We start from the raw sequence: 23,599 nt of genomic DNA on the forward strand, positions 1-23,599 counted from the left end.
GAGCTGATTTTCTACTTGTGGTTGGTTAGGATGCGAGAGCTGGGCTCACTCTTTTTGTTGGCCAGTCTGTAGTCAGCTTGGAGGGATAGCTGTGTCATCCCCCATTTCCTGTTGGCACCTGCAGGAACTGCTTGTGGTTGTGTTAAATAATCCTGATTTATAATAGGCAGGGGATCTGATGGGAGGCTGTGATTTCCTGATGGCATCTGCTTCTCTTTAGGTCTCCATGAAGGTAGCCATCTTGCATCTCTGCATTGGGGTTGTGACACAGAGGGCCCATACCAAAAACTGGCAGATGTCAATATGCAATTCATGCCCTTTGAGGAGCTAAGTCATCCCTTAGTATCTCTACTGACCCTCATCAAAGGCACCAAGAAGTGCAAGTTACTGAGGCTGCAGGTAAGACGCTTGGAAAAAAAGCCTGCTCTCTCAGGGAGCCGTACGTATGGCATTCCTCTTGTACGTGAGCTGAGCCACTCCATGGCTGTTGGGTGGATGGTAGGGAGTCTGCTTTGGAGAGGTGCTTAAAGCAGCTTTAGTGTTTAGACTTTAAGAAAAAAAAAAAGAGTGAAGAAAACAAGTTGTTCCTCCCGGGAGAGGCTGACACCACTTGCATGCTGGCAGGTAGGCTGCCGAAGTAATGACAACACAAGAAACCTGCCTTCTTTTGCAAAGCTTTTGTATCAGTGATTGTGGGAAAGTTTTGCAATCACCGTAAGAAGGAAATCCAAGGTTTAAAAAAATGTGGTGGAGTGCTCCACTTCTTGGAGTAGGCAGCGCTTTTGCTGTGACGTCGTGCTGGCTTCAAGCCTGAAAGCCCTAGGGCACAGGAAAGAAACAGCCTGACACCGCAGTGACACAAAGTAAGTTCTCTCTCTCTGCCTCTCGCTGTCTCTCCCCAGCCTCCCTTCCTGCTTCTTTCCATTTATTTGTGCGTTCGTTTGTTTAATTGTTAAGTGCTAGTGCAGGACAGACCAGGCTTTTTTTACATCTCAGTGTCACTAAACTTGAAAGAGATTATGTAAAGTGCAAAGGTACAATTCTGCAAATTAGATTTTTTTTTTAAAGGATAAGCACTGTGGACAGTGGGATGTTTTATACCTCTGTACAAAAACTATTCATTACCATTAATTAATTTAAAAAAAATGTCATAAATTAAATCTTGTATTATTTTTCTTGCTTCATTTAATTGTAAATACCACTGGTGTCAATGATTCACTGGTTTGCCAAAGTTCAGATTTTTATAGAGTGGTTATGGAAAATGTTATTGTTTCATTAGGTGTAAGAGAAGTGTTTATACAGTTTAACATTTTCTGTAAGTTTAAGGTAGATTATGAGGCTAGCAGCATAACATTAAATATTGTGAAAAGAAAACCATGTCACTGATTTAATTACTGTTTATTTAACAGAGTCAGATGTTTCACAAAGTTAATCATCAGCAAAATACAAATCAATAACAAATGTATTTGCTTTAGAGAACTCTGTCTTTCAGCTCCCATCCTGTAAAGATTGGGGTAAATCTGAATTCAACATACTTTAATTATCTATAATTTCTTTTTTCAATGTTTTTTGATTTGTGAGTTGCTGAAGATGGTCTAAGGAAGGTTAGGTCCCCTTAGAAATTTCTTATGTGGATCAATGAAATATACATGTGTTTGCTTTTCATAGTCACTTTTGGTGGATCCTACTGGAGTAGGATTTGGAACTAAAAACTACAAAATTTAAGTTAGAGTGCTTATGAGGCTTCTTATCTCTCTATTAGACTTTATTGTCTATTCACAGTCATCAGGAACAACTTTTGGGGGGATGTTGGGTTGCTAAGAGAGTGTTGTCCTTTCTGGGCATGGATGGACATTTCTCAGGGAGTCCAGGTTGCTCCTGGGCATCTTGCTTGGGAGAACTGAGCTCTCCAGAGGAACAGAGTGACCTTTGCAGGTTAGCCTGGGACCCTGCCACAGCCCTACCACCCCCTGTGTCAAAAATCCCTCATGACACTTAAATGGCCTCTGCTTATGGGTCAGCTGGCCTCTGGTGCCTGCAGGAGGGGAACTTTGAGACGTTCCCAGAGGAATTAAACAGAGTGGGATATCTAAGATCCCAGTGTCTTGAGGAGGAAATGTTACAGGCCAATTTGTTGACCTATGTTCCTCTATATTCCTCTAATATATGTGCCAATGTATATCAGAGCAAATTGATTTCAGTACTACTGTACCAGTTTTCCAACAGAGGAACTTGGCCATAGCTCTTTTTGACTTGTTATCATTCCAAATCTCTCTATATTAGTTGGTTTCCCCTGAGCAGCTTAATCTACATCAACCAAAGTAGCTAAGATAACTCCTTACATCAGAGCCAATGTTTAAATGGAAAACTTTGGCAGTCTCATTAAAATAGCTACATTTATCATCCGTCTTGCAGGAACTTGTGGACACTTGTGGACTTAAAGGTAGTCATTATTCGTTTCTTTTAATCAGTGCCCTCTTTTTCCCTAATAAATCTTTACCTACCATATCTCTTACCCTATTTTCTCCTCAGTCATTTGTGGTCTGATTCTACAAACATTTATTCAATAAATAACGTTACTCATAGGAATGTTGACAGAATGGTACAGAGTAGTGTTCAGTATTTCTGCAAATTCATAGATTATGCAGTTAGGGAAAATCCTCATAAATACAACATAATATCAGGAGCTTACTGGATCGTACCCCATTTAGCCTGGAACAGTGATCAAATGCGGATACCTAAAAGAGACTAAGAATTGGTTCAAGCATGGTGAAGATGTTTCTCTGACATACTCTCCTAGCCTCCAGCTGCCTAGGGACTTTCCTTCTCTACAAAGATTTCTAAAAACTGTCAGCAAGTTGCCTCTAAATTTTTCATCTATCCAAGAAGGTCCTGAAGCCTTTTAGAAAGCAGATTTCACAAAGCAGATGCACCAATCCTTAACTCATTATAATGACACTTTGAACACTCTTTAACATCCTTCCTGAGAAAAGGTGTCAATGTGTAGACATCTCAAGTAGTGTCTCACCATCTAGTATGTCTGAAAAACATTGGAACCTTTATTCTTATGCAAATAATAGTTAATCATAGTGATATTTTCCAAACAGGAAGACCTACATAACAGATCTGGAGGAGGAAAACCATGGACAGGCCAATTGCTGGCCAAGTTAAAGACAAGTCACTCTTCCAGGACAGCGATGGCAGCACAGTTCCTGCCAAGAGCGTGTGCCATAATTGTTCAAAGTTAAAGGTATGGAGAGGAGCCCTCACCACATATTTTCTCTGGAATACTGAAAATGACAATCTGAAGTTCTATCAAAATTCAGTTAGTTCCGTATGACACTGTTTGACACTACACGTGTTGGAAACAACGCTCTAGGTTGTGATTCCAAGCACACAGAAGTCAACAAATGTGTTCAGAAGTTAAAAAGCGAGGCCATAACGAATCATTTAGAAGTGTGCTATAGTCATAGTGGTAGTTGCAGCTATATCTTTCTATCCATGTTTTTTAGAACAGGAGAAGTAGGAGTAATGAGACACGCCATAGTAATAGTACCAGTAATGAACAACTTTGTGCTGCAAGTTTTCCCTAAGGAAGGAAACAACTAAAACAGTATGTCGTAGAAAGGTAGAAGGTGCGCACAGTCAATGTCAACTTTCTTTTTCTTTGCAGTAGAAGAGGCTTTGGAGGCCATCCTGAAAGAGAAAGTAAAATCTTCTGTTTTAATGAAAACAATAGGAAGAATCTCTTCACAGAGAATTAGAAAGCAAAACATTTGATTTTTGTGTCTCTTGAGTAGGCTGCTCAGGCATCCAGCCATGAAGAAAAATTTTTTTCTTTGCAAACTCAATTATTTTCTCTCTTCAGATATTTCTTGGAGCTCTAGCTTTTTCCTTTTTTGCCAAAGGATTTTCTGGGAGCTACATGAAGAGCATGTCCAGTCAAATTGAAAGGAGATTTGAAATCTCATCATCAATTGTTGGCATTATTGATGGCAGCTTTGAGATAGGTATGTGTACTTTCTTTGAAAGTGGATTAAAAATACTGCTTCTTAATACATTTTTCCCCTAAAAAAAAAAATCTCTTTTTGTAATCTTACTGGTTCTCTCTCCTGTTGATGCAGGTAACTTAATGGTAATGGTATTGGTGAGCTACCTTGGACCAAGAGTTCATCGACCAAAAGTAATTGCTGTTGGATGTCTCATCATGTCCTTAGGAGCATTTTTGTCAGTGATGCCTCAGTTCCTAATGGGACGGTAAATATAGAGAGTTTTCACATTGTGCGCTAATTGAACTTGACCATATGAAGTGTTTTTTTAATCATATACCTGAGTTAAAAGCTTGACAATAATAGTTTCTTCCAGATAACAGGAAGGTTTTAATAAGTGGATTTTTTAGTATTGACTTTCTGATTTCCTCTCTGAAAACTTATCTCTTTCTACAGGTAAGTGAGAGAGAAACCTCAGGTTTCTACAGAACTTATACATAATTAGGGATAAAATGGGTTGAATTTTTCACCTGGGATGGATATATATAGATACATACTTTTTTTTAACCTGTTCTCCTTTTTTTTATGCTTAAATGAACTGTAATGAGATCTTGATGGAAGAGGTTTCTTTCTTTGTGGTGGCTCTTCATGCTAAGCTCTTTAAAATGATGAAGATTTGTAACTATCTCCACTGAACTCAGGGAGAGTTAAATATCTAAATACCCCTTCACATCTAAGCTTTAGTGCTTACATAGTTGTCAAAAGCACTTCATACCTCTCCAATCCTTCGGCATCCTTACTGAATAGTAATTGAAAATAAACCCCTCTGTCCCTCAAAAATTCAAATTTATTTGTGCATCTTCTTTAGTTCCAAGACCAATGCCTGTGACAAGGAGGGTATGGAAAGAATTATATCTGGGGACCATGGTATGGAAAGTGGCCACAGTCACTACTCTACTTGGGAACCTGCACTGCAGGGGACAGCACAGGCCAGAAACAGAGCTATGTAAATCTCTGATTGAACCCAAACTCACAGCCAAGTTCTGAAGATTACCCGTTCTCCACAACACTGAGCAAAACCCAGTGGCCATGGGGACCTCACCGTCATCCATCACAATATTAAAGGTTACCACTTGATTGCACGGTCAGAGGGAATATCTGCTCTCTCCATTTATCCCAATGTAGCATAAATGTACTCAAGCTGGCTTTGATTTACTTAGCAGATTTGCTGTAGTAAGTGGCTGCCTAAACACAGACAAACTGGCACGTGTTTTGCAGCCTATGTTAATCTCTTTATAGACACAGATAGGTTACTACTAGATCCTTAGCTAGCTAATTTTAAACTAGCACAGAAATCTCTACGTTACACAGCTGTCACATAGGTAGGAAACCGGTGCCAGTATGGAAAAACATCAGCACTATTGTATGTAGACAGACGTGGATGGACTCTGCCTCTGTCCTTCAGTCTAAAGAATGATCTCTTAAGCCCTGAAAGCAGCTTTTTCGCTCTTTAGCTTAAGAAAATATTGGGGTTAGAATGGCCAGAGCATTTTGAAAAAGGTATGAAGATACCTATCTTTTTTAAAGTGAAAGAACTGGAAATGGGTTGCCCTTCCACTTTGCCTGCATGTAACAGGAATGAACATGTACGAACACAAGGCTAATACACACTTCCTGCAAAGCAGAGTCTTTCATGTGTCAGTTATATTTTACATAGTTGTTTTCCAGTTATAATTATGAAAGGATAACTGTTACTGTGGACAACTCCTCTACGAGTGTATCAGCTTGCTCCCCAGCATCATCTGAGGGCCATCTAGTCACAGATGCTACAGAAACACCCAACGCAATGAAAAATTTTGGTAAGCAAAAGCTCTGATTCTGGCTTCCTTTCTTCTACTTGTCCCCATTTTATACACCCTCTTTTACTGGAAAACAGTAAAACCCCTGTCAGAAACCATGATATATACAAACTCACCCTATAATGATTGTAAAAAACCATATTTTATGTTATTTTTCTGTTGCAATAAAGTATTGTCAGAATTATATTCATAGAAATGTAAATGTTTATGGCCTGCAGGATGTGAGAAAACAACAAATTCCTATCTGTGGCTCTTTGTGTTGATGGGGAACCTTTTACGTGGAATTGGGGAAGCACCAGTTATGCCGCTGGGGGTTTCATATATTGATGATTTTTCTAAAGAAGAAAACTCAGCATTTTACATAGGTAATATGCAAATGAGTGATTTTTATGCTAAGCATTCTTTTCTTTAACATTTCTGTAGCCAAGCGAATACTCACAAAAAAAAAAAAATCTATGTATCTGCTCTATTCTGGATAATTTTGAGTTGTACAGAGACAAAAAAGCTATGCAAAAGAGATCTCAGGTTTATTTTTGAAGGATATTTCCCAGATGCTCCTTTTGCTTTCCCCACGTGGTCTCTGCTACATGTGCTAGTTTTCTCTGCGATGAAGAGAAGCATAATTCAATACTTGTTGCTCCGAAATGAGAAGTTGTATCTGTCTTATCTGGCATATCATCTTTAGTACCACAGCTTCAAAGGATAAAATTCTTCCTAATCGCTGTTTCACAGATAGGAGAATGATCCTTAATGTAAGGATCAGTAATGTAATCACAGTAATGTAAATGTGTTTCAGAAGCTTTTACCTGACTTTTTGAATTTTACATGCAGCACACTTCCTGATGAAACCTTTTTAAAGTCACTAGTTACCGAAGGAAAAACCAAACCCTTGCCAGGATGTTGTAACAAATCCCTTCTAATTGGGATTGTGGTGGTGGTGTTTTGGTGGAAGATAGCTTATTGCCCCAGACAGAAAGACTTACACCCAAGCTAATTAATTTATTGCCAAACTGATTTAATAGCATGGAGTGTTTGTGCGGCTGAAGGAGGTCAAAACTGCTTCCTGAAGTAAACTTGGTGAAGTTGAACTGGTCATAAAGATAGTAAGACACAGTTTCAGGAGGAACTCAATGTGTAATGCTGCAGGATAAGTAAGGCCATTGCAAATGTCTTCATTTGGGGATGAGGAAATCTGCAGGTTGAAGAAAATGGAAGTATTCTGAAGGTAGCTGACAAAAACAAAAGTTCCACTCAGCAGTTGTCCAAAATATTGGTAATCACCTCTGAGCTTCTGATTAAAGATGTTTTAAAAAGTTCAGCTGAAATATTTTCTTGTCAGAATCTGATCTGGGAGAGATTGCGATGGGTTCAGGACTATTGGGGAAGGGAAATTAAAAGTATAAAGTAGACACAGAGAATAGTATGGATTCAACCAAAATGAAAATTTGTTTGGGTCATGCAAGTGAAATAAAGTATTTAGTTTGCAGCGTATGAAAATATTTCATTTTAACATTCTGAATAGCAATTTTCAGTCTCTTATTCCATTTTGATGGACTGACTCAATTTGCAAAAAAAGTGAATGTTGAAATAGTCTTTTCCATAGAGCTGAAATTAATTTTCTTGACCAACTTTAATTCTTTTCTATACCTGATTTTTTTCATGAGTTGACTGAATCAATTTATGATCAGTGTTTTTGTAAAATACAAAAAAAATTGTCCTATAATAAAAAAAGCCAGTCAAGCCTTGCTGATGAGTTTTGACCACTGATCTTGTTATTTGACCCTGAGCAAGAAGTTTCACCTTCCTGTCTCTCCTTTTTCTCCTTAGATGTTTTGTTGAGTAAGAACATAAGTTATTTTGAGGCAGAGACAGCTTTTTTTAAAGTATCAATAGAATACATTATTAACTGTCAATAGAATGCATTAAAATCTTTTTGGCAGAGTAGTAGTGCAAATGATAATGGACAGCAATAAAACCAGAGTTGCCATAGGAAGGAACAGAAAAGGAAAAATTAGCATTTTTGTTAAGCTGTCTTACAGAATTTAATAGAGGATGGTAGCTTTTTTATAGAAGTCTGTGAGACAGGAAATTGAATTTTTTTTCAGGAAATTCTATAGTTTTCAGACTGAGTTTTACAGAACCTTTTAAATTTATGTAGTTCTACCAGGCTATCAATGTGTTCCTGAGGTTGTACAACGCACTGTACACCATATACAGACCTGAAAATCTCTTCTGTGTAGGGTCACCATTCAGTATGACTGGAAGGTATAATGATCTGACCCTCTGTGTCTACATGCATTTGGCATTTGTCAAGAGACAGGAATATCAGGATCTCAGTGGTTTGCTTTGTTCTGAGACAGGCCTTTGGTGGAGTGACCTTTGAGGCCAACCGCTCTGACTGAGAGGTTATTTCATAAATACTCCCCCACGCTAAGTGCCTAATTTATTCAGGTATTTTATGGTCTTCAGATGTTTTGCTTCTGTTTAGGTTCCTACAGAAGAATTGCCAACGTACATATGAGGATTTCACCTACACTAATAAGCTTTCAGTAGCCAATTTTTAAAATGAATTTCTGATTTTATTTGAAACTGAATGTTGACATGGTTAATTAATGGCAGTAGCCATCAGACTTATCATGTAAGAGGAATAATAGACAATTAAAGATATTTAATGAGGAGTAGTTCACTTCCATGGATTTCTCACCAAAGCAGAGGCATGAATGAAATTTTATCAGAGTTGAACATTAGCATATACTCTTGTATCTATTGAACCCATGGCTTCAATAAAAACATATCTGAGGCCAATGTATGTTGTGCATTTTAATACCTGTTACATGCTAAATTACTCATCAATACAAGAGCTTGGCTGAGCTATGTCAATATGCAGCAGCTGATTAACTGATAAGTCTGCATGATTTACTGTTTGTTGTTTAGTCTGTTTATTAATTACAAAGAACAAATATTACAAAGGAAAAATATGCTAAGAGAATGTCACAGTGAACTTATTTGGTTTTGTTTTATCACAATACAAGCATACTATCTTAGTGAAGTTATTCCTGAATTTAAACAGTATGCAGGTGTGAAATTTAATTTAAAAACTATACATATGCAAAATTATTGCACATACACTTCTTAGCTTATCTGATAGCTTATGGTATCTTAAAGAAATATACTGCATACAATATACAAGGCCATTGGTATGTGTGCTGGTTTTTATCTGTTTATTTTAGAAATTTGCCACTGAGTATAGGAGCTTTGGAGATGAGCTTGCATAGTTCTGAGTAGTAAGTTCTGCTTTAGACTTACTGATAAATAAACATGAAGAGCTAATTCCTGGCTTCTGGCGTCAAAATCCTGACTCTGCAGAAGTCAGTCCTTTTGGAAGCATCAGAACTTAGTCTAAAAGGCCAGGTCTTCCAATGAAGTAAAATGAGAGAACTAAATGAGAGCAATATGCAGTTGGAGCAATGAAGCAAAGATGAAAAATCATATGGTTAAACTATGCTGTAAGAATTTATTACAGAAGTCCTTGATCATAAGCTGAGCCATCACAGAAGAGAGTTTGCAAAACCAACAGGAGAAAAATCTCTGCAGCAGAACAGCACAGTAGGATTTACAGAGCATAGTGCTGAATGTGGGCAAGAACTGACAAGCACTGGGTCAAGAATTCCTTTTTTTCTAATAGAATTAAGCCTTCTGCAACTTCAAACAACTCCCAGGTGGCAGTTCCATGCTAAAATTCAGAAATCCGAATCACTGAACTTTTTTTGAAACTGTTACCCCTTCACAACTAAACTTCAACAGATCAACACAAGTGACAAGGGAATGTGAGGACCTACGCTTGAATTACTTTGAGGATATTTTTATTTTATGTTGATTGCCAGCAGTGGTCACCAAAATCAAATTGCACTGTATTTACATACCCAGTCAGCAAAATGCAGTCCTAGCTTCCTAGGTTTCTGCTAGCCTTCACAGCTTACTCATTTGCTCCTAGGGGCATCCCACCTTCTTCTAATCCCATGTTATCTCCTTTGTAAGCAGAGACAGAGAGGGAAATGGAAGGCGCAGTGAGGCCAACTTCACTTTCAGCAAAACTGAAAGCTGCTTTTAAAGAACTCATTACTTGATCACTAGATTTCTTGATTTTTTTTACAGCTGGATAAGTACGTATTAACACAACAGTTAGCTGATTTGCTCATTCTGGTGCTGAATGAATCAACAAAGATTTTGTTTAATGAACTTTGATCACACACAGGGACACTTATATCTCCTTGTTGCCTACCGAAAATATTCTCAGGGTCCTGTACCTACTTCCATGTCCACGTACTTTTATTGTCCCTGTCATACTAAGGTGACTCCAAACTGCAAAGATGTGCCTTCTTATATGGACATCATCAGATCAACTACTGCTACGTAAAATTAAACTAGAGACCTGAATACATAGTACAGGGAAAAGTCCTGACTTCTACAATCACAGAACATCATGCAAGCTGTAAATAGAGTTGCAGGTAGACTTATGATACCTCCAATGGGCCTAGAGTTGTATGTTCATTAGTTAACCTCCACAAACTGAACAATGCAACTACAAAAATCTGAGAAGTAGGGAGGAGAAGGGATAAAAATCATTGCAATGTTATTCTCTTTCTTCCTGTTCGTTCCAAGACACCAATCTTGCCGATGAAATGCATGCGGGGGTCCGTGTGAGACCGCGCTCGCTTCGGCAAAGCCCTGTGTGGGTGAAAGAGCCTGCTTCCTTGTCACACCTAGCACACTGGCACCTTGCGGCTTATTTTCTTGCTGCTCAGAAGCTTCCCATTAGACATCCCCTCATGACCTGTGCCCCTCTTCTGTCTCCTCCTTCCTCTCTCCTTTCCCTGCCCTCAGAGAAGAAGGTGTGCTTGTCTGCGCAGTGTTTTGCTCACTCTCCTGTGCTGCCTCCCTTCTCTTACAGGTCTGGTGAGATCCTCGGGCATGTTTGGGCCAACCCTGGGCTTCCTGCTTGGATCTTTCTGTGCCAGCCTCTGGGTTGACATTGGCGTTGTGGATATTGGTAAGAGACTGTGGGGTGGTGCATTAACTGAGAAGATGGCTGTATATAGGAACCTGCATGCCAAGAAGCACCTTCCCAGCTTACAACTCCAAAAAGGGGGGCTCTCTAGAGAGTTTTTCCTACTCAAAAGCTGGTGTTATTTACATTTTAATATCTGCAGCCTTGTAGTGTGACTGGAATAGCCCTTGATGCAAGACTCCTCTGCAGAAAAATGCAAGACTCCACTGCAGAAAAATTTTGCACCTCTTTTTATGCTTGTGCACGCACTTATTACACTCTTACTGCACAGCTGAGAACAAATGAGCAAATGAAAGGCCATCCCCACGTTGAGGGAACAGTGAAAGGCCTTTGCTCATGGACTCTTTCAACACTTGGCAAAAATTATGTTCTCTTAAAAAGCATGCAGCAAAGATTCATGTGAAAACTTATTTCATTGTTCAAATCACTTTCAAGTCTCTAATCCCAGGGAAAATTTGAGGAACTTCAAGGAAAAACTGTTGAGTTTGGGGATGGAAGAAGGAGGAGAGTGGTGAAGGGCCCTCTTGCTGTCACTCATTCACACAGAAAGTGTGGGAAGATTGTGGCAAGGAAATGCCACCATGGGTCTAAATGGGGACATCTATTTTTGACTGCATGGGACTGATTTGATACAAGCTGCATTTCAATTCTCCATATGAAACATAAGTCACCTGTTCTGATCTTTAAATAATATATATAAGGATACCTATAGTAAGTTTAATTGCTCTGCATGATATTTAATCTGTTTTCCTGTCTTTCTGTGTTTTACAGATGCCATCAGCATAAATCCTAAGGATACCCGTTGGGTTGGTGCCTGGTGGCTTGGATTGCTTATCTGTGGAGCAGTCAACTTCATTGCTTCATTGCCTTTCTGGTTTTTGCCTTACTCCTTACCAAAAGAAGGAGAGAATGAAAACCTGAAGATTAGTTGTTTGCCTGTTCAAGGAGATCACTGTAAAATAGACACCCCAGCTCAGCCACAGTTAAAATTCTCAGAGGCAGTAAAAGGTGAAAGATTATTGCCCAAATGTTTGCATGTGAATTCTCTCTCAGGAGTTCATTCTGAGCTGAGGATGGATTTGCACAACCCTCAGCAAAATGCACGTTTCTGTAGTGCAAATGATGGACAAAAATGCTCTCTTTAATTTGCAGTATTATAATTACATGCTAAGGGTGTGTTTCAGTCCTCTCCTTATGTCAGACAGCTGGAAAAATCTCGAGCTGTTGCTTTGAGCACCAGAAATTCTCAGTTCAACACAGTAGTTGTCATAGGATGTATTACAGCTATAACCTTATGATTAAGAAGGAAAGGGGGGAAAACCTCCCATCTCTCATTAATAACCAATCCACAGCTGGCAGGTTACTGTTTCACTGAGGCCAACATATAGGAGGGAAACATGGTGTTAAGTACTACATTAGCTGTTGGAGGGATTTCACTGGATTCACAGCTCCTGTGTATGAGCTCAGTGATCCTAAATTAACCTCATATAGGCAATATCAGACCTGACTACCCATTGCTGGACTCCCCCAAGGGTTTTATTCATAGGTATGTATGCATGTACATCCCTCAGTGGCTACGGCAGATGTGTTTTGAACTCTCATCTTTTAGGCAAGTGTGCCAACAACCAGACAACAGGCTAAATGCAGGTTTTTGTCTTCACTTTAATTTCATGGACTTAGATACTCTAATCAAGGGTCTCAGGAAAGGTTCCAGCCTTTTGCTCGGTCAGGTGCTCCCTTTCTCGGAATATCAGCCTCATGTGGGGCTCTCGTGTGGTTTGTGAAGGCTCCTGCTTTAGGCACCAAACTTTTCACATGGTACATTGTAGGGAGTCTTAATGCTCCTTTAGGGACACTCTCCTGTACAGGTGATGAGAATCAGTGTTGCAAGCCTTAGCGCCTTTGATGAACAGTCCTGTGTCACACACAAGACAATCTAGGATTTCTGATTCCCAGTTCAGCACCCACTGTGCCATCCAGCCCTGCTGCTCCTGCAAGTCATGTGTTGGCCATGAGGAAAACTCTCCCTTGAGCAAGCATATGTTTTGACAGGCAAAGAATTATAACCTGCAATACAGCCAGTAATTAAATCAAAGTTAGTTTTATTATCTAAAGAATGTCGAAACAACGCTTCTCTGTGTTTAGCAGGGTGTACAGCATATACCTCTTCCTTGCAGATTTCTTCCCAGCTCTGAAGAAGCTGTTTGGAAATCCAGTTTTCCTGGTGTACATCTTCCTCACTATTCTGCAGTACAATTCTCTTGTTGGGTTGATAACCTATGAGACAAAGTTTATGGAGCAGCAATTTAATGTATCAGTAGCAAGAGCCATCTTTCTAATTGGTAGGTACCTGTCCTTCTTTTAAAGTCCAGTGTCAAAAAGCAAGCTTTTCTTTGTTATTTTGCCTTCCTTTTTAGGACGGAGCTTCTGTGAACTTTTATGGTTAAAAAAAAGTATGTAATGGTTTATTAATTTTCCTACCATATTTTGAAAATGGATGTTAATTTTAGTGTTAATTTTCCTTGTGTTACTAATTTAGTGAGCTAGAGGATTATTAGAACTGGGTGGATTTTTTTTTGGCTGAAGTTTTTTTCAGAGTGAGATTTGGGTTATGAATGTGTCTGTTCTTGTGAACAAAAAACACACATAAAGTGCAACTAAGTAACAACTAAAAGAAAAAAATTTAGAAAATGTCTAATGAAATGTGTGATTTTTCCTTTTCAGAATAATATCTTGATATAAATGATCTTCCATTTTGATTACAAATACAAATTTTATAAGCAATAAGAAACCAAAATGTAAAATTTTGAGTAATTTCATTCAGCTCAAAGCTCTTTTTCTATTTGCCAGTTCCCTCAAAAATAAGTTCTTTGTAGTGTTCTACAAAAAAAGAATGCTGAAATTATATTAATCTTACAGTGATTAATATGGTCTCATAACCTGGCAAGAAAACCAGGGTATTTGAGGTCATTGCAGAACTGATATTCCATTACTTTAATCTGAAGGCACCCTGCTTTGCTGCTGGTCAGGTACAAATGTGGGAAGAATTTTCTTTTTCCTATCTTTTTTTGGATGCAGGTAAAGTTTTACAAAACCCACATGACCAAAAAAACTAACCAAACAAAAAAACACACAGAGAAAGGCAAACCCCTCACAATAAAATCTTGTAAAACCTCTCTATTTAGCATATCAGTATTCAGGCTGGAGTTTGTGAAATGCTGAATGGATTAAATCTCAATGCAAATCTTTCCATGACTCACTCTCAGAGCAAAATGGAGTCCAATGCAAAACCAGATGCTGCTTCCTTTCATGTTTCATTTTGGAGATTTTTTTTTGTAACTTTCAGAATGTTTAATGTTTTATTTTAGATGAAGAAGTGCCCATGAGCTGAGACATTTATCTCATTTACTCCAGTTGCTAACTGGCACCTGTATAGGTTTTATTGTATCGGTATACATACAAACAACAGTATAGTAAAAAGGTAGGGAATATTGAGGAACTAAGCTTTTTAAAGTCATAACATGACTTCAGAGAAAATGAGGAAGTAAGCAAAATTACTTAAAGGTAATAAAAAGTCTTAGAACCTCAAAGGATCAGTCCGAAAATAGGTCAGTATGTGATATTTTGGAAACTACTAGAACCAGATATTTATTCTAAAAAGGGTCAATGCAAGTGACAGCAGTTAACATTTTTATTACCTTCTATTTGCAGGTGTGATACTTTTACCTGTCACAATCCTGGGGATGTTTCTAGGAGGCTTTCTGATCAAGAAATTCAAACTCCACATAACTGAAATGGCAAAGTTCGCATGCATCACCTTTATAGTAGCATATTTGTTAAACCTCTTGTACTTCACGTGCAGTTGTGAGGTGCTCCAGGTGGCCGGTTTGACGGCGCCCTACTCTGGGTTTGTATCCCCTTGGGTTTGTCCTGGTTGTGTCATTTGTCATGGTTGCTTCCTGCCCCATGCGGAACATGGTGCACGCACCCGTATTCCTCTACTCTCACAAACTAATCTGGGTTTGTAATCTCATCTGGGCTACAAACCTTCTACTCTAGAAAACATTTTGATTTGAATTTGGATGAGTTCTGAAACGTGTCTTCTCTGTTGATTTACTGTAGCATATTGCTATATCCTTTTGCATAAAAAATCCAATATATGTGTCTGTTTAAAGACAACAAATTTTTGTTGAAATTGACCTGTATTAGGTCATCTGCTAGCGTCAATCAGTGGTTTCAGCTAGAGTGGAACTACTGTGATTATATCATTTTACCGCTCCCTTGGTGGTGATACACACAAGAACACCCTAGGTTTTGAGATAGACTTGTCAGTCTGAAATGATACCTAGTGTTGCGGATGGGTAGAATATCCCAATTCTGTTTTTCAAATTTCGTTTAAACTGAGCATTTCTTTTTCTAAATTGTTTATTGCTGGATATCAACAATATACCTCTATATTCTGGCAAATTGCTAATTAAGATAAAATTTATCACAGGCAAATTAAGTTTTTATGTTCTATTTCAAAGCTTTAATTTAAAGCCAGTCTCCTCCTACCATGTGGGGAGTGGGATGTAAAAAAAGTGTTGAAAGTGGCTTCCCCATAGTCCCCCAATGGCTTTGCCTCTAGAAGGGTCTGTCCTCTAGATCAGTAGCTATCAACCTGCATGGGGAGTTACCAGCCTCCCCCCGGTATCTGGAGCTGCTGACCTGCCTGCATCCATTTTCTCAGCTGGGAGGTAGAAAGCAGTCACGTCAGGAGTGTGTGCTGCCCAAACAGATGTTCCCCCTCCCTTACCAGGACCATGGTCATGCTTTCTTGAGAACATTTTGCTGACTCTAGCAGCCTGCCACAATTGCCTACTGTTTAAATTTAGCTCAGTCTGGTCCAACAAATTTCAAAGGATTTTAAAGGATTAAACTGAATCCAGCAGGGCTTGCTAGATTTTCAATTCAGACAGAAACTCAGTCCTGTGTTTTTTGAAACTGAGCCTATGTTCAGGGAAATATCTAAGTTGTCTTGGAAAACCTGACACCCAGTTCAACTTTGAGGTTAGTTACATAAAAGATGTCAGAAGTTTGTGCATTGGAGATAAGTCTGGTTGAGTGCAACATCTGATACTGTAGAGTGAATTAAAAAAAAAGCATGAAACATCAAGACAGCAAACACTGAAAGAGCAATTACAGTTTCCCCAGGAAAACTGAGACTGGAGAATTTAGCATGTGCTAGGATTGTTCTGGTTAAGCAACTCACATACTATTTTACCTGTTTAGAAATTTATAATTTGAAGACAAGCAACAGCCTTAGGAGGGCTAAACCCCCCAGTTATTTTCCCTTCTAAAAGACTTAGGAGAAATGTAGCCCCCTTGAGGTATGTTTTGGATTAAGAGGTAAGGAGGAAAAAAAGGCAAATTTTGAACGCTTTTTCCTTTATCTTGTGAGTGACTTCAAAGCAGGGGTGATTTGTAGATGGTGGACTCCTAACACTTTCTGAAAATTGAGCCCTGCTACCATGCCCTCAGAGTTGCTGGCCACTTTTAAAATTCTCAATTCTAGTTGTCATCCACTTAGTTTAACTCTTTGGGCCCTGATTTTGATGTTTCTTAGAGAAATGTTGCTAAAAGTGGAAGCTATGAAATTCCATGATAATATACAACAAGAAATGAGATCTGATGAGAAATGGGGCTCAAGGCTGTCCCAGGTGCAGGGCTGCTGCTGGTGAATACGGTCAGAGCTAAGACAGAAGCAGCACTTCTCACTCAGACTCATGCAACTTTGAATGCCACTAACCAGCTCTGATCTGGTGAAAAAAAAGTCAAGGACATCTTGCTGCTGTAGTTTTATGTAGTTTTATATCACCACTTCTAGCACCCAGATATGATATGATATCTACTGCTAAGGAAAAGCATGGCCAGTCTACAGGTGACAAGAGATTCTAGGTATGATTTTCTTTTTCTTGGCTTGAACACTCAAATGAAAAATTAATACCAAATATTCCCTCCCAGCCAAGAATACCTAGTTTACGAGTTCCATGCCTTTTCAGCAACAATCCATAAAAATGTTAATGCTTGATGAAAAATCTCAAGAGAGGTTTGGTTTAGTTGAAATTAATTTAGCCTCCATATGACAACTTCACAGTCCATTGGATGGTAGCCGATACCTGTCCGTGTTGATTGCTTCACTTTCTCCACGTTTTTCCTACCTACTCCCTGATATTTTGACTATGTAATTCGATTAAATAATTCTTTTATTTCTTTCTGTTTTCCTCCAGATTAAAGCATCTTTCCTCTCCCAAAAACAACTTCATGACCAGTTGCAATGCTGACTGCAGCTGCAAGCTGGATCAGTGGGACCCTGTATGTGGGGATAATGGGATCACTTACATGACGGCCTGCTTTGCGGGATGTAAATCATCAACTGGGATGGGAAAGAATATGGTAAATATATAGGTGGATAGATGATTATTTAGTAAGGCCTGTTGCAATAGGACAAGGGTTAATGGTTTTAAACTAAAAGAGGGTAGATTTAGACTAGATGTAAATAAGAAATTTTTTACGATGAGGGTGGTGAAACACTGGAACAGGTTGCCCTGAGAGGTGGTAGTTGCCCCATCCCTGGAAACATTCAGGGTTAGGTTGGATGGGGCTCTGAGCAACTTGATCTACTTGAAGATGTCCTTGCTCATTGCAGGAGGGGTTGGACTAGATGACCTTTAAAGGTCCCTTCCAACCCAAACTATTCTATGATTCTATGATTATAGATATAGCTAGATTTCTCGATCTATTAATTATTTGGCTTTGTGATCAAGAAATCCTGTAGACACAAATGTCCATTCTGTATGGTTTAACCTTGTAGAAACTGAGTGGAAGGTTGCAGGGTGGGTTTTTAAAAGAGTTGGGGTGAGGTAAGTGAGCTATTCAGGAAAAACATGAAAATCTCAGACTCTTAACTTACATTTCTTGAATGCTTTTGTTTCGATTTTTTAAAATTTATTTTCTTCTCAGCAAGATGACCATAAATTTGGCTTTAAGCTTCTCAGTAGATCTCTTACTGTGTAGGTACAACACAGCTAAGAGGGGTTTGCTTTAGAAGACCTTTACTAGTCTGGTTGTTATACTAGCAAAATCTGTGGTGTCAACTCATGTGCAACAGACCTGTATAAAATTGTGACTGCTGGTTTCACAAATTATTACAGATCATACTGGAATTGCCTGCTTTCCTAAGCAGCCATAGCTCAGGAAAGAAAGTCGTAACACTAAATTGTACAGCCAAGAGGTCCCATAAATATACATCTGGCCACTTTGTTCAGTGTATCAGGAGCAAAGCCATTTCCGGAACTTCAAACAACCCTACCTGGGCAAGACCATTAAAAACAGTAGGTTTGCAGAAGCATGTGCAAATGGTCATGTCTTCTGGCAGAAGCAGAATTGTCTTCGTGTAACAATACTGAAAAAGACAAGCAACATTTTCAGGCTTATATCCATATATCCCAGCAATATTCTCTTGCTTCACTTGAGAGAAATTGGCTTTCAAACCCATGTCTTCTGCTAACTTCAAAGGCTATGAAACAGCCCACTCTCAATCCAGTGCCAAATCCTCTTTTAGATACATAATGATAGATATGCATGCTTGCACTGCTGGGTCCACATCTATATTTTTATTGTTACTCATCTACTTCATAGGATTCCTGAGCAGAATAGCTGGATAACAGTTCATGTCTGAATTTTATAGCTTTGACCCATTTTAAGCATACACAGAGCACCTTCTGTCCTAGCAATGGCATGGCTGAAACTAGAGTCACAGTTGCTTTGTGTCTCTGGAGCAGCTCAGAGTGACTGGAGCATACCAATGAACTTGGTCATCAGTCTGCAAAGATGATTAGGGAGGTTCTTTCGGTGTAAACAACAGCCTGCCTGTTACAGGGAGTGAAAAATCTAGCTACTATAATAGTTTTGTGCCACTGAATTCCGACTAAATAAATTCTTCTTCTCATCTTCTCCTTTCAGGTTTTTCACAATTGCAGCTGTGTGGAAGGACAAGGGCACAGGCTTGGCAATTCCTCTGCAGTTTTGGGACAATGCCAAAGAGAAAGCTGTACCAAAGCATTTCCCTATTTTTTAGCATTACAGACTGCATGTGCATTTATTTTAGCCTTAGGAGGCACTCCTACATACATGATTATGTTTAGGTGAAATACTTTGCCTTACCTTGACCATAAAGCTTGGGGAAAGAGAAAGAGAATATGGTATCTACTATTTCATTCCTATTGTGAGGAATGGCATGCTGATCAAATTGGGGCCCTGAGTCTTTGCCTGTACTCTGAAATCCAGCTCTGTGCAGAAGCACAGCAAAATGCCTGTCCACCAATTTAATTCCAATTTAAGGCTGAGTAGATACTTTGGTGATGAAATGGGTGGGCCTTATGCTGATTCTGAACGTTAGTTTTCACTTCCAATGACAGGGATGTTTTTAACAGAGCAATGAACTTGAAATAGGATGCGGTGCTAAGCCATATCCAAGGTGACTATGCTGTTCACATTACTCAGGAAAAAAACATTCACCTTTGTTAAGCCTTGTTGCCTCACAATGTTTTCTGCCTTGTTAGAAGTCTGATACTCCCATTTTTTGTCAAGCTGGTATAAACAGAGATACGTCAGCAACAATAATTTTTTAATTTTTATTCCTTCAGTTGTAAAACAGCACTGCTATTTTACACTCTGAAAAAATACAATGTTCTGTGCCTTTCACATGGAAGTTTCTTTCCACTCACACTCATGGGTGAATTGCAATCTTCAGTAGTCAGTGCACATGACTAGATAACTCTCTTGGCTAAGCTGCTGATTCTTCTGCAGTATTTCTAAGTGCAGCTGTTCTTACCGCATGCCTGGATTATGGACAAGACTAACTTTACTGGGCAGTTTTCAGAACACTAATGTGTATAATGAGAAGCCTTTCATGTTAATGCTGAAAAGATGATATACTGATGTATAAACTCCAGTTCAGGAAACAGGCTGGCCATAGCAAGTCTCCCTCCTGATCCTGTGCCAGCTCAGTACTCCCCTCTGCTTTTTGTCAGTTCTTCCAGTTCATCTGATGGACACAGGCTGTTTCTCCACTGGTAGGAATGAGGTGCTTTTGTAGCCAGGTAACTCACGTTCGCTGTCTCTGTAAAATGCTAGAGGCAGAGGTGGGTTTTACCTGCATGTAGCTAGCAAGGACTGCACACCCTTGTTCCCTCTGTTCACCACTGCACAATACAGCCTCTTCTAAAGCAAGGCAGCTTCTTGGAGCTTAACTTATGGACATGAACTGCCTACTTTTAGTTGGTTCACTTTAATTTTCCCATGCATCCTCTCCCAAAAGTGTTTATAATCTGTTCTCCTTGGGTTCAAGATCAGTTTCTGTAGATTCTCCCATTTATTTCAAAGAGAGTTCATCCACTGACGTCAAAGGAAGGAGGCTCTACATCTGAACTTTGGTGAACGTTTTCAATTAGGGTTTGAGTGAGCTGTGCTAGGTAAGCCACAAGCCTCTTGCAATGGGGCATGTGCAGATGTTCACAGCATGACTATAGCTACATTATTCTATTGTTTCCCCAAAACAATGTAATATTTTTGTTTCCTTTTTAGATCTGTTTCACCAGACCTGAAATCCTTTGCTGTTGGGATTGAAACTTTAGGTGGTAGAGTACTAGGTAAACTTCATTTCTTTGTGGGATTCAAGTAGGTAGTCAAAGAGATAGACCAAAGCTAGCCAGTGCAATGCCCTTGCTCCAGACAAGAACAAAAGACATTTTCCAAAATGTTTCTTTGTAAGCAGACTATGCACTTCAAAATGTTTGGAGAAGCTTGCTACATGTTTCCTGGTATGTAATTACATATTATGATCACCTCTTCAGAATTTTTTCTATGCAACAAAGGAATCAGGCGAAGGAAGGAAATGTCATTGTAATTTTGGGGTTTTTTTTGATTCGCAGACACAACTACCTGAGCTTGATCAGTCTGGATATCCTTAACACCTATGCTCCCTTTTGCTGACCATTTTTCACTTAGAGCTACCATGTACTCTGCCTGTTATTTTCTTTCTTGTGTTTATCTGCAATAAATAATCATTCAAGTATTCAGACATGTAGTCTGCCCTGCCTCTAGCAAACCTTGCCTTATCTTCATTTGTTTGCTGATTTTTGAAATCTTCTCCATGCAGACAAGCCCAAGTAGTCATTTGGATCTCTTTCCTAATCTCCTTATTTTAGCTGAATGCTGCAGAGTATCGATCTTGTGCTTTTATGAAATAAATAGGTTTTTTCACAAAACTACACATTATCCCTGAAACAGCTTACTAATTATATTAAAGCCTTATGACTGTCTGAAAGGAATTCTTTCAAAAGTATTACATAAGTAAGACACTTATTACCTAGTTGGTTTTCAGCAAGTGCTTAATTTCAGCCCTTTGCACTCAACTAACCATTTTTAATGGCAAACTGTTGTGTAATACCTGAATACATACATTAGTATACATAAATATTAATATGTCATGGCACGTAATTCCACACTGGGGACTGAAAAAGAATCATTGGTTATACTTTTTCTTTAAACAACAGAAGTTATAATTCTAATAAAAATGCCATTAAGGTAGAATTACTAACATTTCCCTCACTGAATATAATAATGCTATAATCTTCCATCCTTTCAACTCCTGTTAGGTACTTGCTTAAATATTTTCACAAATCTTGGAATTTCAAAGCTGGAGCTGGATGTTTAGTCCCATTTTATGCAGCCATTAGTCAGAAACCCTGAGATTCATTTCTTCATTTCTTTACCATGACATTAAACTCTGAGATCTTCATGTCTGAGATCACATAATAAGAATTTTCTTTGCAGGGGGACTCCCAGCCCCTATTTATTTCGGTGCCTTGATAGACGAGACCTGCTTGAAATGGGGAACAAAAAACTGTGGGGGATCTGGATCTTGCCGGGTATATGACACGAAAGCATTCAGGTAAGCCAAAATCTTCGGTAAGGAGTTGGGAATTTGGCTTCTGAGGCAGCTTTGGGCACCAAGAACAATTTACTTTGCCCATGTCAATTGTCAATAGACTGATTAGGATGCTAAAAGCACCAAAACTGCTTATTTTGACTAGGCCTTAATAAATCAAATAAGCCAAATAATTTTGATTCAATCTGACATATGACATTGCAGTACACTGCCTTACATCACCAGAATTAGTTCCTTTATTGAAGCCTTAGTGCACTGAATAACTCTGCAATGCCTTGGCTTTGTGGGAGGCTGAAAAACCGTGGAGTAAGTGTAGCACTGAAGATGCTCTTCCTCATTCCTCATTTCTCTGCTTCCTAATGTATAAGACACCTCACAAAAGCCACTTGGAGAGGGGACCCAAATGACTGGTGGTGCATGGAGAGCTGCAGCCAGGAGCACCGAGTGCTGCCATTGAGGGACTGGGGAAGGCTGGGACAACAGGCAAAAAGCCTCTGCTGGTGCAGCTCCTCCTGTTCCAGCTCTAAAATACAGTCTGCTGAATGGGAGCACTCTTGAGACAGGAGGCATTTCTGCTAGGAGTATAGGACGTGACTAGAACCTGCCTGGGGCTAAATACCGTGAGATTGTTTGCTTTCTGTCTGTTATTTCTCAAAATGTGCAGCAATACCTGGCTGAGAATAGATGGTTTTGCCAAAGTGTATTTGATATCTTACTTGGTTCCACTCAGAATTGGCAAGCTTTATTAATATAAACATATTTTGTCACCTTGTTTTTTCTAGAAATGTCTATCTTGGCCTCATTGCAGGACTACGGGCAGGATGCTCTCTCTTATACATAGTGCTCTCTGTTTTAATAATGAAACGCTTCAAACCAGATGGCAAAGAGATGACAGATATTAAAAATACAGAAAGATCAACCAGCAAAGAACCAGCTACTGCCAACAAAAAAGAAATTCTTTCTGGTGCAAGAACCTCAGAGGAGAGTGAGGAAACTTGTATGTAAAAAAGAAACAAGGTCTTTTCATAACTTTGCCTATGCTTCAGTTTTTCTAAGCACAACAGGGGTCTAATTACTGGCTTCAACAGCTAGTTTACATTTTGGGGGTTCAAAAAAACATCTTTGAAACATTGACTTTTAATTTGCTTTACCCTATCCTCTTCCTCTCCTCATCTGAAACAATAGAGAGAAAAGGTCTTCAAAATTTTGGGGAACTCTCCCATCCTTTTCCTTTCAGTCCCTTTCTGGACCAACAGTAGGACTAGCCAAAATTTTTCAAGTGTCATAAATTTGATTATGATTGAAAAATTAAAAATAAGAAATCCACAATAAGCTTCTTTTCCATTTTTCACAGACTTTATTTCAAGTCCTCTTGCTCTGTATTTAGTCCTACAGCTCTCAATGGCCCATCAAGTTACACTTGCCCAGTTGCTCTGATGGCCTTTGCTGCGTAGTTCATGACCAGAGCTCTTTGTTCCAGACTGGGTCCCACGGCCCATGCTCAGGGGAGAGCCCCGGGGCCGTCAGCAAGCACTCTCTGAACAAGAACTGCACAGCAACTCTGGGGTTTGGCTTGAACACATTAAACAATCAAAATGGATTGCAAACAAAAGAAAGTGGTGTATTAATTGTGCAGCACATCTCAGTATTGGGTTTGAGTAAAATTACTCTGAACTGATACAATAAAGTG

The 23,599-nt window shown here is 39.1% G+C and overlaps 1 protein-coding gene across 1 annotated transcript; it reads left to right on the plus strand.

The window, feature by feature from the left end:
• Positions 1-818: 818 nt before the first annotated feature.
• LOC127017751 (solute carrier organic anion transporter family member 1C1-like) lies at positions 819-23,309 on the plus strand. Its single transcript, XM_050899021.1, has 15 exons — positions 819-863; positions 3,108-3,250; positions 3,869-4,010; positions 4,125-4,257; positions 5,718-5,848; positions 6,067-6,213; positions 10,800-10,898; positions 11,688-11,924; positions 13,094-13,258; positions 14,628-14,823; positions 17,186-17,351; positions 18,921-19,102; positions 20,544-20,608; positions 21,795-21,912; positions 22,692-23,309. Exons 2-15 carry the CDS (start codon positions 3,143-3,145, stop codon positions 22,912-22,914), a joined length of 2,112 nt encoding a protein of 703 aa, XP_050754978.1. The 5' UTR covers positions 819-863; positions 3,108-3,142; the 3' UTR covers positions 22,915-23,309.
• Positions 23,310-23,599: the final 290 nt, after the last annotated feature.

The sequence above is a fragment of the Gymnogyps californianus genome, chromosome 1 (assembly GCF_018139145.2).
Source record: "Gymnogyps californianus isolate 813 chromosome 1, ASM1813914v2, whole genome shotgun sequence".
Classification (NCBI taxonomy): domain Eukaryota; kingdom Metazoa; phylum Chordata; class Aves; order Accipitriformes; family Cathartidae; genus Gymnogyps; species Gymnogyps californianus.